Source organism: Dermacentor albipictus, chromosome 8, assembly GCF_038994185.2.
Source record: "Dermacentor albipictus isolate Rhodes 1998 colony chromosome 8, USDA_Dalb.pri_finalv2, whole genome shotgun sequence".
Taxonomy (NCBI): domain Eukaryota; kingdom Metazoa; phylum Arthropoda; class Arachnida; order Ixodida; family Ixodidae; genus Dermacentor; species Dermacentor albipictus.
In genome coordinates, this window is record NC_091828.1 from 18,489,819 (window position 1) to 18,503,106 (window position 13,288).

General features: G+C 43.0%; 1 protein-coding gene across 9 annotated transcripts in view; it reads left to right on the forward strand.

The window, feature by feature from the left end:
- Positions 1-7,118, forward strand: part of dachs (unconventional myosin-IXb-like dachs) — a 505,117-nt gene extending 497,999 nt beyond the window's left edge. For all 9 annotated transcript variants that reach the window (XM_070523093.1, XM_070523095.1, XM_070523094.1 and 6 more), the window contains one exon: positions 29-7,118. In XM_070523093.1, the coding sequence (XP_070379194.1) occupies positions 29-228 (200 nt within the window). In that variant the 3' untranslated portion in view covers positions 229-7,118. The remainder of the gene's footprint in view (positions 1-28) is intronic.
- The last annotated feature ends 6,170 nt before the right edge of the window (positions 7,119-13,288 follow it).

Below are 13,288 nucleotides of genomic sequence, written 5' to 3' on the forward strand. Positions count from 1 at the left end.
ATGTCTTTTCTTGATTCACTCTTTTCAGAAGAGTCGGCGGGCGAGGTGAAGCTGCCCAAAAGTGAGACCGTGGTGGTTGTGGGCGCCTCGCCACGGCGCGGTCACCTGCTCGTCGAATACAAAGGGCAGACATACCACGTGCCATACCAGTTCCTCGAGCTCAAACCATCGCATCCTAGCAATCCGGCCAGCACCAGTGGCCCACCCGCATCTGGAGTCAACATATGATTCACTGCTCTTTTTATTTGTGCAAGAACTGCCTGGTGTAGTGTTGCTCGCTTCGATTCAGTCGTTCAACGCAGTGCGAACTGACAGCTTTTGTGCTGGAACATTCTGGTCTCAACAGGGCCGAAGGGAACCGCTGTCTGCTCTTGACTTGCTCACGAAAGCCTGCAACCTGAATGAGGCTCAGGTTGATGCTTACAAGTCATATCAGTTTCTAAGTGACTGGCATTATGACCCGGTTAACTGTAGGAGGCTCATTTGTGACCGGTGCATTTACACTGATGCTAACCGTAGGGAAGGTTATTGCAGCTGTTGCTTGTGCCAGCCTAGAAGCTGGGGCTATCCGGTGTTTCCAAGACGTTGGTGATCCGGGGTCCTCTTGGACAAGCAGCCTCAAGTGCCTTCAAAGTCCAGCCAATGTGAAGGCCACGGTCCATGTGCAGCAACACTCTGAGACCTTTGAGAAGGTCAAGGTTGATGGGAGCCCCAAGCCACCTCTCAGTTCTGCAGCATCACACTGCTGGCAATAATGTCTCAGTGAACAAACTGCTCAGTGCCGCTTTTGCTGAAGACTATAAGAGTGGTAGCCTTGAGAGTGTCACTGGTAACCCAACCAGCACTGTGCAGTCCTGCCTCAATTGGATTTGGTGAAAGCACCCAGCAGGCTTGGTTGAAGCAGTTGTTTACTGGGATGTCAACTGCATCCTGGTGGACGCTTTTGGAGTCCTTAGCTAGCATAAATGGTATGCAAGCAGCAAGTTCAGTGCATTTATCAACCCTGGAAGTTGTGCTCTGATCATCTGTGACTGCGCTTGCCAAAACACACCAAAACACTCTTGTCAGATGACAGCCCAAACATCAGCTTGGTGAGCGAGACAGCACAGAGGCTGACCATTGCACCTTGCTGTGGGAAAGAGCATGGCCATCTTGTCAACTGAAGTGCCTTGAAAACTTCTGTGAACCGTCAACTCACCGCCAAAATATGCAGGGTGAAGAATGCAGGATTGCTGCTTAGCCAGGAAGCTGCGAGTGTTCACTTGTAAAACAGAAGCAATGGCTTTGAATGGCCACCATGCTTGAACTGTCATTTCAGTGAGTGTGTACATCATGCCACAAAAAGTGGCCGCTGTCTTGAGGTGGTCCGTATCCAAATGGCATTCATTAATTAGTTACTGAACAAGCTCAGTAAAAACGAAACGAAGCAAGACAGTGTTGCTCCTACTGTATGTATATTACTGCTGATATTGAAATGGTACTGAGTTTGCCCATGTCAAGCGTGTTTCAGTGCAATTTCCTAGCACACTGGAATGCTCTGACCACTAATTCCAGGTGAACTGAATTTTATGTCACACAAGTTTCAAGGAGCAGGCCATAGCACTGCCACTGGTGAAAGTGGCATGTACATAGTTTTTCTGTCAGGAGCATGAGCACTGACTTCACATTCACTTTAGTGGTGTGCTTGAGAACATCTTGTTTCGCCTGCGCAGAGCTGTACAGACGATTCTGCTTGGTAACTGGATTAACATTGTTTTGTTTTTTTTGCTCACAGTATGTTATCCTAATTGCAACACAGACCGCAATCACTTGAAGGGCTGCGGGTGTTCCCATATTTCTTATACTATTAGAGGAACAAACTGCAGAACCATGCCACAGTGATGTTGTTCCCTAATGAGTCAGTTGTCAAGAGTGATGGTAGCAGTTGCGGGCAACTACTTATGCGAAGGGTGCTGCCTATTTAAGTGCTATCCATGCAGCATCTTTCTAGCAGGTGCGCAGGTGTGTTAACATGCTCATAACCCATCGTGTTATTGTGTGCATGCAGTTTTGTTCTATAATTGTGACAAACAAATACTCAGGTTCTTCCATCCCAATGGGAGTCTTAACGTGATGCCATCTACTTCGTTTTTTTCTACAAGATGTCAATTTCTCTATTGAAAAGCCATACTTGGTTGGGTGATAGCCACCACACAAAGACACTTCACAAATGTCGCACGAAGTCGGCTGTAAGAAGTTTGACAATGAACATTGGTTTCACACTATCTCGTTTGTGTTTCGAGCACATGTGCTAAAATGCAGTGCAACTAACCGGTTGCAAACAATCGTCCACCGTCACTGGCAATATGAGAGTATGTGCAAGCGTGTTGTCAACTACTCGAAATGGTCGTTCACAGTTAGTGGCAACACCTAATTAGCATTCATGTGCCCAGAGTGCTTTAAGTTTAAAAATGAAAACCTGCATGCTGAAGATACCTCAACAGATTCCTCCCTAACAAATTACATTGGCCGCCCTTTTGCCTGTAATGTATAATAACTGTCAAAGTTGCATTGACTTTAAAAGAGATTTTCCCACTAAATGAGAGTGATTCTGCAAGTGCACAGAGAGGGCTGCACAGTCTGCTGCCCTAGCAGTGCCTTAGTTTGATGCAGATGAGGCGATATCGGCTAGCAGAAGACAGGCATGATTGAAGGCTGTGGGGAGAGGCCTTTGTCCTGCAGTGGACATAGATAAGCTGAAGATGATGATGATTTTGATGCAGCAGAGCCCAACATTAACTATCCTAGGATAAAGCACTTGACAAATCAGACATGGTTTGACACTTCTAACTACAGTAGCAGGTTTCTCCTTGAGTGGTAATCAGATTGTCTCGGTAGATCACTTTTGGGGCTACTTAAAATTCTGTGTAGTGTGATGTCTAGTGCAACACCTTACTGGAGCGATGGTTATTCCAGCTCCAGCATCAGTTTAAAATAAATATCCAGGAAAGTGATAAATTCAGGCTAGAGCCCCTGGTTATTCAGCAAAATATGTTGAACAATACAACGTATGAAAATTATGGGGGGGGAGGCTAGTCTTTAACACAAAACACATTTCCCAGCAGGCTGTGCTAAGGTCCATCTCCATGCCTGTATGTTGGCAGCCAGGAGAAGAATCTGTACATTGTCGGCCACATGCTTTTATTGTTCAGTCTAAGAGTGGACAACTGCATACATACACAGAAAAGGAAGAGGTGCTTTTGACAAGTGCACCAAGTGAGGCAATTTTCTAGGGTTAACTTGCGAGTGAACAAGAAACCAGAAAACAAGTGCTTACGCAAGCGAACTGAACAGAACGAGCTCTAGAGTGGCAAGTCAGAACAGTTGCACGTCCAGTGCTCATCCTGTCCATTTCTTCCCATGTGTCAACATCTATTTGGTTGTTTCCTGTTCATTCACAAGTATGTACCAACATGCTAAGCAAAACATTCTGCAGGTTTCTCAGAAAGAAACCTAAAAAAACTTCATTCTGGTCTAAGGGGTCATTTCTGGGGTGGTTGCTCTACCTTTCCAAGGAGTTTCTACTTTATGGGCTGTTAGAGCAAAAGCTATGCCTGTCAACACTTAATAGCTTGCCAGCAGCCGTTTTGCACAGTTCTGTGCAATGTCAACCACGTTGCATGAGTTAAGTCAATGTAATTCATGTGCCCGTTGCTTGAAATTCACTTGCAGCAGTAAGTGCGCAGAGCAGCTGCTCAGGTTTCTGCACATATGTCTGCCAGCAGGTCTACCATTTGCTGCAATCAGAAGAGATGCCACGTACACTTGTCACCTTTTACGCTGGACTGTACAGTACAGGGCTCACGGAATGAAGCACGACAGGGAGCATTTAGTAGAATTGTGCATATATGCAAAGTACTTGAGAGTACCATGTATGTCGCTTGGAATCTGGTAACCAAAGGTGATGTGCACTCCGCTCTAAGTGTACGCACCTAAATTACATCAGTATGACATGAACTGCAGCCTGTGGAAACGAAAGTATGCGCATTAATTAGCCCTAAATTGATGCATTTCCTTCCCTGGGCACTGTACCTGTGGCACTCAAAGAGACGCAGAAAGAAGTTTTCGAAAGCACAGGTTCTGCAGAAGGGTTCATTTCGTTCAGTTCTGGCATGAAGCCTGAAATGAAAAAAAAAAAAATACTGTATAGGTTACAAGCACAATTGCTGACAGCAACTCTCAGTTCCAGGCCTGTGCTTTGCCAAAACTGTTTTTTCTGGAGGTCCTCTGGCTCCATAATCTTTCGATGCCAGCAGTACATTGCCAACCCACACCTATTTTCAGAACATTCACCTGGTTCATAGCTTTTCATAGCCAGGTCCAACTGATTGGCTTTGTGTCAACAAATGTGTCTACCGTACAGTGTTGAAGTAGGGTGCACCCAATATGGCAGACAAGTTGTGCGTTAACAGCAACATGCAGAATGTTTAATGAAATTGATAATTGTCATCTACTGATGGCGGATGACAGTACCATAAAGCTACAAAAGAAACCGAATACAGTTTTCTCAGAAAGCTTTGCAGTTGAAGAAAAATTCATTCTATACTGGAGACCTGACCCTGGACTGATGCCTTTTCAGAGTGGTCACTCCAAGACTCTGGAAACTAGAAACCATCCGAAAAGTTGGTAGAGCAGCCACCTTGGAAAGGGAACATTTTCAGCTGTCAAGCTTTCTATTTGATGAGCATGTATTGAGTTTTCTTTGCAGCTTAGAATTACTTTTGAGAAGATGCCAATTATTCCTTTCATAAGATGCACCATGCAAGCATTTGGCTAACAATGGCTGGTAAAATCAATGTATCGATATCAAATGTTGGGAGCTACAACTTGCAGGTCATTTTGTGCAAGTGTAGTTTCACAAAGAATTCTATTTTGTGTGCTTTTTTATTTGCATGGTTGCATATCTTGTTCCTTTCTGCAATCTATACGTATAGAAATGTTCGCATGCGAAATATGTGATGGGAGTGCCAAAATATCTGTTGAATATCACAAGAAGAGAAACCATGTTCCTGTTCACTAATGCGGTACTGTATGTATATCACTGGTACACTACCTATTAACCGTCCACTGTCTGTGATGTCATGTCCTGTCGCTGCTCACATATTGTTGGTGTCATCATAACTGCACTTTCTGTCATGTGTCGTGTCTCTTCATGAAACCATCGTTCCGTCCACACAGCTTCTAAAAGTGTGTTAATTAGTGAAATTTGAAGACGCTTCAGATCAAGATAACATTTTCAAAACTTTTATGCATTTAGACCACTTCGACTTCTGGAAAAAAATAAGAACAATGTTTTTTTTTTCCATATTTATATTGCTGGGGTTTCTAGCAAAAGACACTCTATGCATTATATTGGTTTCTCTCCACGATGCAGTTGAATCAATACAAGTGAACTGAAACAAATGAAGATCAACTGTGTTCTTATTACCTGTGCTTTGGGATGTAACAACAGCATTTAAAATTATGGGGTTTTACCTGCCAAAGCCACTTTCTGATTATGAGGCACGCCATAGAGGAGGACTCAAATTTCGACCACCTGCGGTTCTTTTACGTGCACGGGTGTTTTTGCATTTTGCCTCCATCGAAATGCGGCCGCTGTGGCTGGGATTCGAACCCACGGCCTCGTGCTCAGCAGCCCAACACCATAGCCACCGAGCAACCACGGCGGGTGTAACAATAGAGTTTTGGACCATGAAGTGTATGTGTAGTTTTTTTAACGGGACATTTATCGAACCCTCTGATGTTGCTTGAGAAGAATGCTCTTGTGAAAACCTCAACCTGTGCAGTGTGAAAGTTCAGCAGTTTCTCTCACATGTGTGACAAGGACTAGCTGCGTACTGGCAACATCTTTACAAGTAGACTGCGAGTGAACTGTGTAGGGCATGGGCACATCTGTCTGTAAGGATGTTGCCCCACATAATTAACTTCTTCACTTGCTATTCCTGTGTTTGCCGTGGCTTTCTCTATGAAGTCTAGATATTTGTTTCGGTTTAGGCTCTGACCTACTTTGTCTGTTCTTTAGAATAATTTTCTTATGGAAATAATTTTCGCATTATATGAAAATTATTGTGCTGCCCACAAGCAAAGCCTCAAGACTGCACTGGACTCTGGTTTATCCAGTCATTACCTCTTTTTTTTTTTTGCTTAACGGCTGATAATGAAGTACTAAAACCGATTGCACTCACTTCTTTTTCTATTTATAAGTATTACAGCGCACTTTTACATTTGGAAATTAACTCCTTCAACAAAATATGACAAGCACATCAATGGTAGAGTGTATAAGTGCGACTGAACAAAGACGTAGAAAGAAACAGATGCACAAACACAGCACTTCACTTTCAGCTATAGATTTTATTTTTTATTGTACAGTTCATCGAAATGCACCACTGAATGTTCTTTTTTGGTGTTACGTTTGTTTCTGCTCGCACGGTATATATTTATCGATGCGTGCGAAAATAAAATCTATAGTTGAAAGTGAAGCGCTGTGTCTGTATTTCTGTTTCTTTCTACGTCCTCGTTCAGTCGCATTTATACACTCTACCATGGACTCGAACCAACTAGCCTGCCAATGTGTTTTAACCAAGCGCATCAAGTAGTCCCTGATGTCTGTCTTGTTCATCTGAGAAGTTGAATATAATGCGGTCATTGGTAAACCTTGGCAAATTAGCAGAGTTAAATTTTATTGCAACAGCTTTCATTCATCCGAAGTGCCATGGTATAACCGAACCCTGTTCGCACGCTCCTTTAGTACCAAAAGTGACGGCTGTATAATCGGCAAACTCTATGACAGGCGATACACTACTGTCACAGTAAGCTGCGTCAAAGTTCCTCGGCAGGTAAGCAATGCGTAGAAAGCCTGCCTGAAGACAGTGGGAATGCATGGTGTAGCAACTCCCCAGTGCGAAAGACACATTTTTCCCTTCTGCCATTTGTACATATGCTGTTTGTCTCGTCTGACTGAATGAACGGGTATAGCTATCATACATTGCGGTTTGTGTGTCCATGTTCACCTTCAAAGAGGAAGGGTGACCTTGCTAATGTTAAGCGTATGTGTTTCAATAAACTGCCAATAAATGTTGTACCAAGACCCTTTCTTCTACGATTTTTTGCAGTGGAGATTTTATCAAAAAGTCACAACAAATGTTGCTATATTTACAAGAGCTTCCCATGAAAGATACACTCTTCGCCATAATGAAGCTGCAGCGGACATGAAAATACCTTCGTTACATCCTATACCATATTTACTCACATAATGTTTGCATCCATTAGACTGGCCTTTAAAAATTTGAATTCTTTTTTTCCTTGCATAACCATCGCACTGTCACAAATTGCTGCAGCTACTGTATTCTACTCGTTCCAGCCAGTGCCAGTTACGAACCTGGGTTATTACAAAGGAAAATGTAGTTTGGAATATTTGGTTTGAGCTCACAGTGGCTGATGCGAGAACCCCCACTCACAACCACTTTACTTTTTTATTTAGCACCTAGAACGTTCTCCAAGCAACTTTTCCCCATGAAATTATTACACCCTCCAACATTACAGCAATTTTCCACAAAAAAAAAAAGTGTGAGCATTATTTCGAGTAGATATTGTACTCTTTGAAAGCGCAGCATACTTACTTGTGTATGATCTTCACTTCTTTTTTTCCTGAATCTGGGCAGAGTGCAGCTCTTATGCAAGATGAGCATGTGACTACCCGCTTAAGCCCCAGGTGATGTCATGAATTATGCAAAATAATGCAAGCACTTGCTCTGCAGTACATGCACATTTATGCAAGATTCAGCTCCACTGATCCAAGTTTCATTTCATTCTTCAATGCCTCTATTCGCGATGTTGCTTCTGTCATTACCAAAGCATACTACCTCACATCGTGCTCCCAAAGATGGTCATTGCGCAGATGCATGTATTGTGGCAGGTAACTAGAGCGAGACTGTTTCTTTTTCAATATTCTAACCTCGTAAGTAGAGGATGTGGGTATCACACAAATGAATACAGTCCATTGCATGTTGAAATCAGCAAGAAACATTTATATTTACTTTGTTATATGATAATTCGTTAGATCCATTCTTCAACTGCGAAGGTTTTTCAGAGAAACTCGTATGGGTTTCTTTTGTTGCTTCGTGCTGCAGTCGGGTGGATGATAATCATAGTTTCCATTCAAGACTGGAAGAATGTCTTTGAAATCTTTCTTCTTCATAAAATAAAAATGATGGATTATTGTGGGCAAGAGCACACAGGAACTTAAACAAGTGGAGCTTGTTTTTTAATAGAAGCGTCTGCTATGGACTCGTTTTTGAAGTGTCCGCTATCTCCGCCACACAGTAAAGTTAGCTCCGTTACACAATTCCTGCAGTTGCTTCAATTAACAGAGCAGAGGGTCCCCAAGTCCACTTTCTCCAATACTTATGAGAGGGCCGGCAAAAGTATGACAAAAATGCAACTTTGTTAATCGCTATCTAAAGTGCATATGCCTTACTAAACAAAAATTTGTACCTCATTTACATTGGTGCAACGTTTTGGGGGAAATAACTGAGTATATCGAAACCTATGTGGCAACTGCCTAGGTCCTCTTATTTAAAACCTACTGCTATTTGTAGCTGCCCTCAGTACCTGTAGCACATACCTTTTACACATTTAAAGCTACTTCCAGTCTTTGCTGGACAACAACAAGCTATTGCAAGCCAAGTCAGTGACCCCATGCTGCTTAACTGCTATTGGACCACAATGTTCGGACAAGCACTCCTTCGGCATAATTTTAATAGGGTGACAAATTTCTTTCTGGTTTGGAAACTAGAACTCGAAACCTAATATAAAGGCTTATGAAGATGAAGTTGTTTCAGAAGTGCTACTTCCATGGGAATCAATATTATTGACTTGTCATACTGGCCAACTGCTGCACAACAGGTGAAGCCCAGAAGGCAAGCCCCCCAAGCTAACTAAAGAATTTTATCCTGGTGATAAGTATCAAATTGTGCTTTATAAGGCATCAGGCTGCCTTTTGTACATAATACTTGCTTAAAAAGCTAACTAAAGAATTTTATCCTTGTGATAAGTATCAAACTGTGCTTTAAAAGACATCAGGCTGCCTTTCGTACATAATACTAGCTTAATTTAAAAAGCTAACAAAAGAATTTTATCCTGGTGATAAGTATCAAATTGTGCTTTATAAGGCATCAGGCTGCCTTTTGTACATAATACTTGCTTAAAAAGCTAACTAAAGAATTTTATCCTGGTGATAAGTATCAAACTGTGCTTTAAAAGACATCAGGCTGCCTTTTGTACATAATACTAGCTTAAAAAGGTAACTAAAGAATTTTATCCTGGCGATAAGTATCAAATTGTGCTTTATAAGGCATCAGGCTGCCTTTTGTACGTAATACTTGCTTAAAAAGCTAACTAAAGAATTTTATCCTGGTGATAAGTATCAAATTGTGCTTTATAAGACATCAGGCTGCCTTTTGTACATAATACTAGCTTGAAAAAGTTTTTTTTTTTTCATTTCAAGATAAATTTTTTTTTCAGGGGTTAGTGAAGAGATTAGGGACTTTACTGAACCAGGATAGTGAAAGTTCACTGAACCATTCTTGAATTGTAATGTTCAGTATTCCAAAACTACAGTGGGTTCCAAGCACACTGTAGTGGAGGGCTTTGAATTAGACCACCTGGCGTTTCTTTAACGAGTACAGAAGGCATGATACACATTTTTGAATTCTGCCTCTATCGTAATGCAGCAACAGTGACCAGGAATCGAACCCAGAACCTTGTGCTCAGCAGTGCAATGCCACTGATCTACCACAGCAGGTGAAAAAATTTTTTATTCTGCAAGACACGCAGCATTTTTGCTTGAAAATTTGGCACACTTGCATAAAAAGAAATGTAGAAATAGCAAAGAATTTTGTAAACTGTAGTAACAATATATTTATATTAACCCCACAAGTTCGTGGAAGAACAGATTGCAGCTATAGGGTCCACCCTGTCCCTTTAACACATTAAGTGTCGTGCCCGAGTGTACTTGTCTCAATGCCGATGCACACTTGGCCGTGCCTGAGATAGCTGTTGAATGTGAAACATCCAGGAACTGGCTGCACCATCTACTCAAAAGCTCGTAAAACTAAAATTCTATGGTAGGTTTTGATATTATATGACAGACAATGCGTCAAAGCTTATAAACTGTTGATGTTGCTCACGTCTTGAATTTTCCGCCATTGAAGAAAACTAGAGCTAAGTGCCTGCAAGTTTTTTGAGCAAGGCAAAAATTTAAGAACATGTTATTACTCTGATTCAGAACTGTGATAATGAAGTGATGTGACTGAATTGGCTATCTTGTGCACATATCTTCCATGTTTAAACCCATCGCATGTGTGCCGATAAGCGATGCACTGTGCCTACACAATGCCTTGTTTTTTGTGCATTAAAGGAATCTTGCAAAAGCTGCTGCTGCATCCACATCGGTTATTACACTGGTGACGAGGCACGGTTGTGCCCGTGCGGGGAGGGCATTGTCAGCAAGATGGCCTTTGGCATTCATATCGGCAAATTTCACTTAAATAGTAATTCTTCGTGGGAGGATTACGTTGAACGTACAGAGCTATGCTGCACTGCAAACAAGCTCAAGGAAGACGCCGACAAGAGGGCAGGATTGCTGAGGTGCTGTGGGGAGGATACATATTCCCTGATACCTGCCCTCGTAAAGCCTCTTCGACCACCGAACGCTGACTACCAATCCATCGTAAAAGCCGAGAAGAACCACATCAACCCAAAGCCATCCCAGCTATATTCAAGGTACGTGCTCTCGAAGCGAGAGCAGCATGACATCGAATCTGTCGCAGACTACGTTACAGCTTTATGTAAGCTAGCCGAGAACTGTGGGTTCAACGACAACCAGCTTCCTCTTGACGTAATGCTGAGGGAAGGGTTGGTATTTGGAATCTCCGACAGCATTGTGCAGCAATGTTTGTTGGCCGTGAAAGACCTGACTTTTAAGACAGCCTACGATCTAGCAGTCACGGCAGAGGCTGCTGCAAAACATCAAAGGGTTACATTGCGGCCTGCATCAGGACGTCCCAGATTTGACAGCCAATGTGGAAAGGCAACACATGAAGCAGCATAAGAATGGGCAAGATGAAAAAACTCCCAGCAAGCATTTGAAGTGGCACTGTTTCCGGTGTTTGGGCAACCACGCTGCATACCACTGCAGGTTTAAAACCGCAGTATGCATCAACTGTTCCATGAAAGGACACTTGGCCAAAGCGTGTCGGAAGAAACAAAGAGGTTAGGTTAACCACCAGTTGGAAAATATGCCAAACTTGGTACAAACTGAGCATGATGACATGCTAAATATTAGTCAAGTGACTAGCGGTTGCCCCAAGTTTATGGTGGCCATAAGTACAGGCGGTGAAATAGTGCCCATGGTAGTCGACTCAGGAGCAGCTAGATCGATTATCAGTCAAAATATGTTTAGCAAACTGAAAGTGGCAAGGCACATTAAGCTTTAAGAAGCGGACAGCAAACTCGTAACTTGGACTAAAGAAGGATTGGACGTCGTCGGAAAAGCCACACTTCCAGTCAAATTTAAAGAATAAGACTTCCAGTTGCCGATACTCGTAAGAAACCAAGGTAGCACGCTTTTGGGTTGTGATTGGTTCAAGGTCTTGAACATTATTGTCACTGGGCTTCACAGCATCGAACAAAATGCAGAAGCCCTTACCAAAACATTTCCGGATGTTTCTGGCGAAACATTTCCAGGTGCCGCTCTGCAACCACTACACATCAAGCTGAACCAGGACACCCGGCCCAAGTTTCTAAAATGCTGCAGCATTCCAGTCGCACTCAAGGATGACGTCATCACAGAACTGGAAAAACTGGAATGTCAAGGTGTTCTGCAACCGATGCAGTACTCCAAATGGGCCACCCCTGTGGTCATCGTCCGTAAGAAGGATGGGTCATTAGGAATATATGGCGACTATTGAAGTACAGTCAACCAAGCGGTAAGGAACAATGTTTATCCTTTACCTACTAGCAAGGAACTTTTCGCAAAGTTGGGGAAAGACCGTATTTTCCTAAAATTGACTTGATGCAAGTGTACCAGCAACTTGCAGTTGATTACGCTTCAGCAGAAGTGCTCACGATAAATACAGCAAAGGGCCTGTACAAAGTGCGACGTTTCCTGTTTGGTGTGTAGGTGGCACCCGGATTATTTCAAAGAGCAATTGATACAGTGTTTGCAGGTCTATGCCAGGTAGCGGCATATCTCTATGACATCCTTCTGGTCAGCGAAATGGCAGAGGAGCACCACGAAGTCCTCGTGGAGGTTCTTAACAGTCTGTCAAAAGCGAGACTGTGTATACAAGGTGCCAAGTGTCAGTTCTTCAAAGAGAGCCTGGAGTACTTGGGACACCGGATAGATACATATGGCATATACTCATCAAAGGCTAAAGTTCGAGACGATTCACAAAGCACCTGCACCAAAGATCAAGAAGGAGCTCCAAGCTTTTCTAGGTATGGCGAATTTCTACAATCGCTTCCTAAAGGGTCGGTCTGAAGTTGCCTAAGTGCTCTACCGCCTACTGGACAGCGACAGTACGTGGAAGTGGGGGGAAGAGCAGCAACTAGCTTTCGAAAGACTAAAGACGTTGCTGATGTCCGAGTCATCTTTAGTGCATTTCAACCCTGATGCATCCTTAATTCTGTCTTGTGACGCATCACCCGTGGGTGTGGGAGCTGTATTAGCTCACAGCGATGCTCAAGGTGATTATGAACAGCAGGTTGCCATTATCCCTCAAGAGAAATGTGTATAACAGCTGTGTCCTACCAGTACTCACGTACGGGACAGAAACCTGTAGGCTTACGAAAAGGGTTCTACTTAAATTGAGGACAACACAACAAGCTATGGAAAGAAGAATGATAGGTGCAACGCTAAGGGATAAGAAAAGAGCAGATTGGGTGAGGGAACAAACGCGAGTTAATTATATCTTAGTTGAAATCAAGAAAAATATGGGCATGGGCAGGGCATGTAATGAGGAGGGAAGATAACCGATGGTCATTAAGGGTTACGGACTGGATTCCAAGGGAAGGGAAGCGTAGCAGGGGGCGGCAGAAAGTTAGGTGAGCAGATGAGATTAAGAGGTTTGCAGGGACAACATGGCCACAATTAGTACATGACAGGGGTTGTTGGAGAAGTACAGGAGGTGCCTTTGCCCTGCAGTGGGCGTAACCACACTGCTGCTGATGATGATGCTCAAGGATGCGA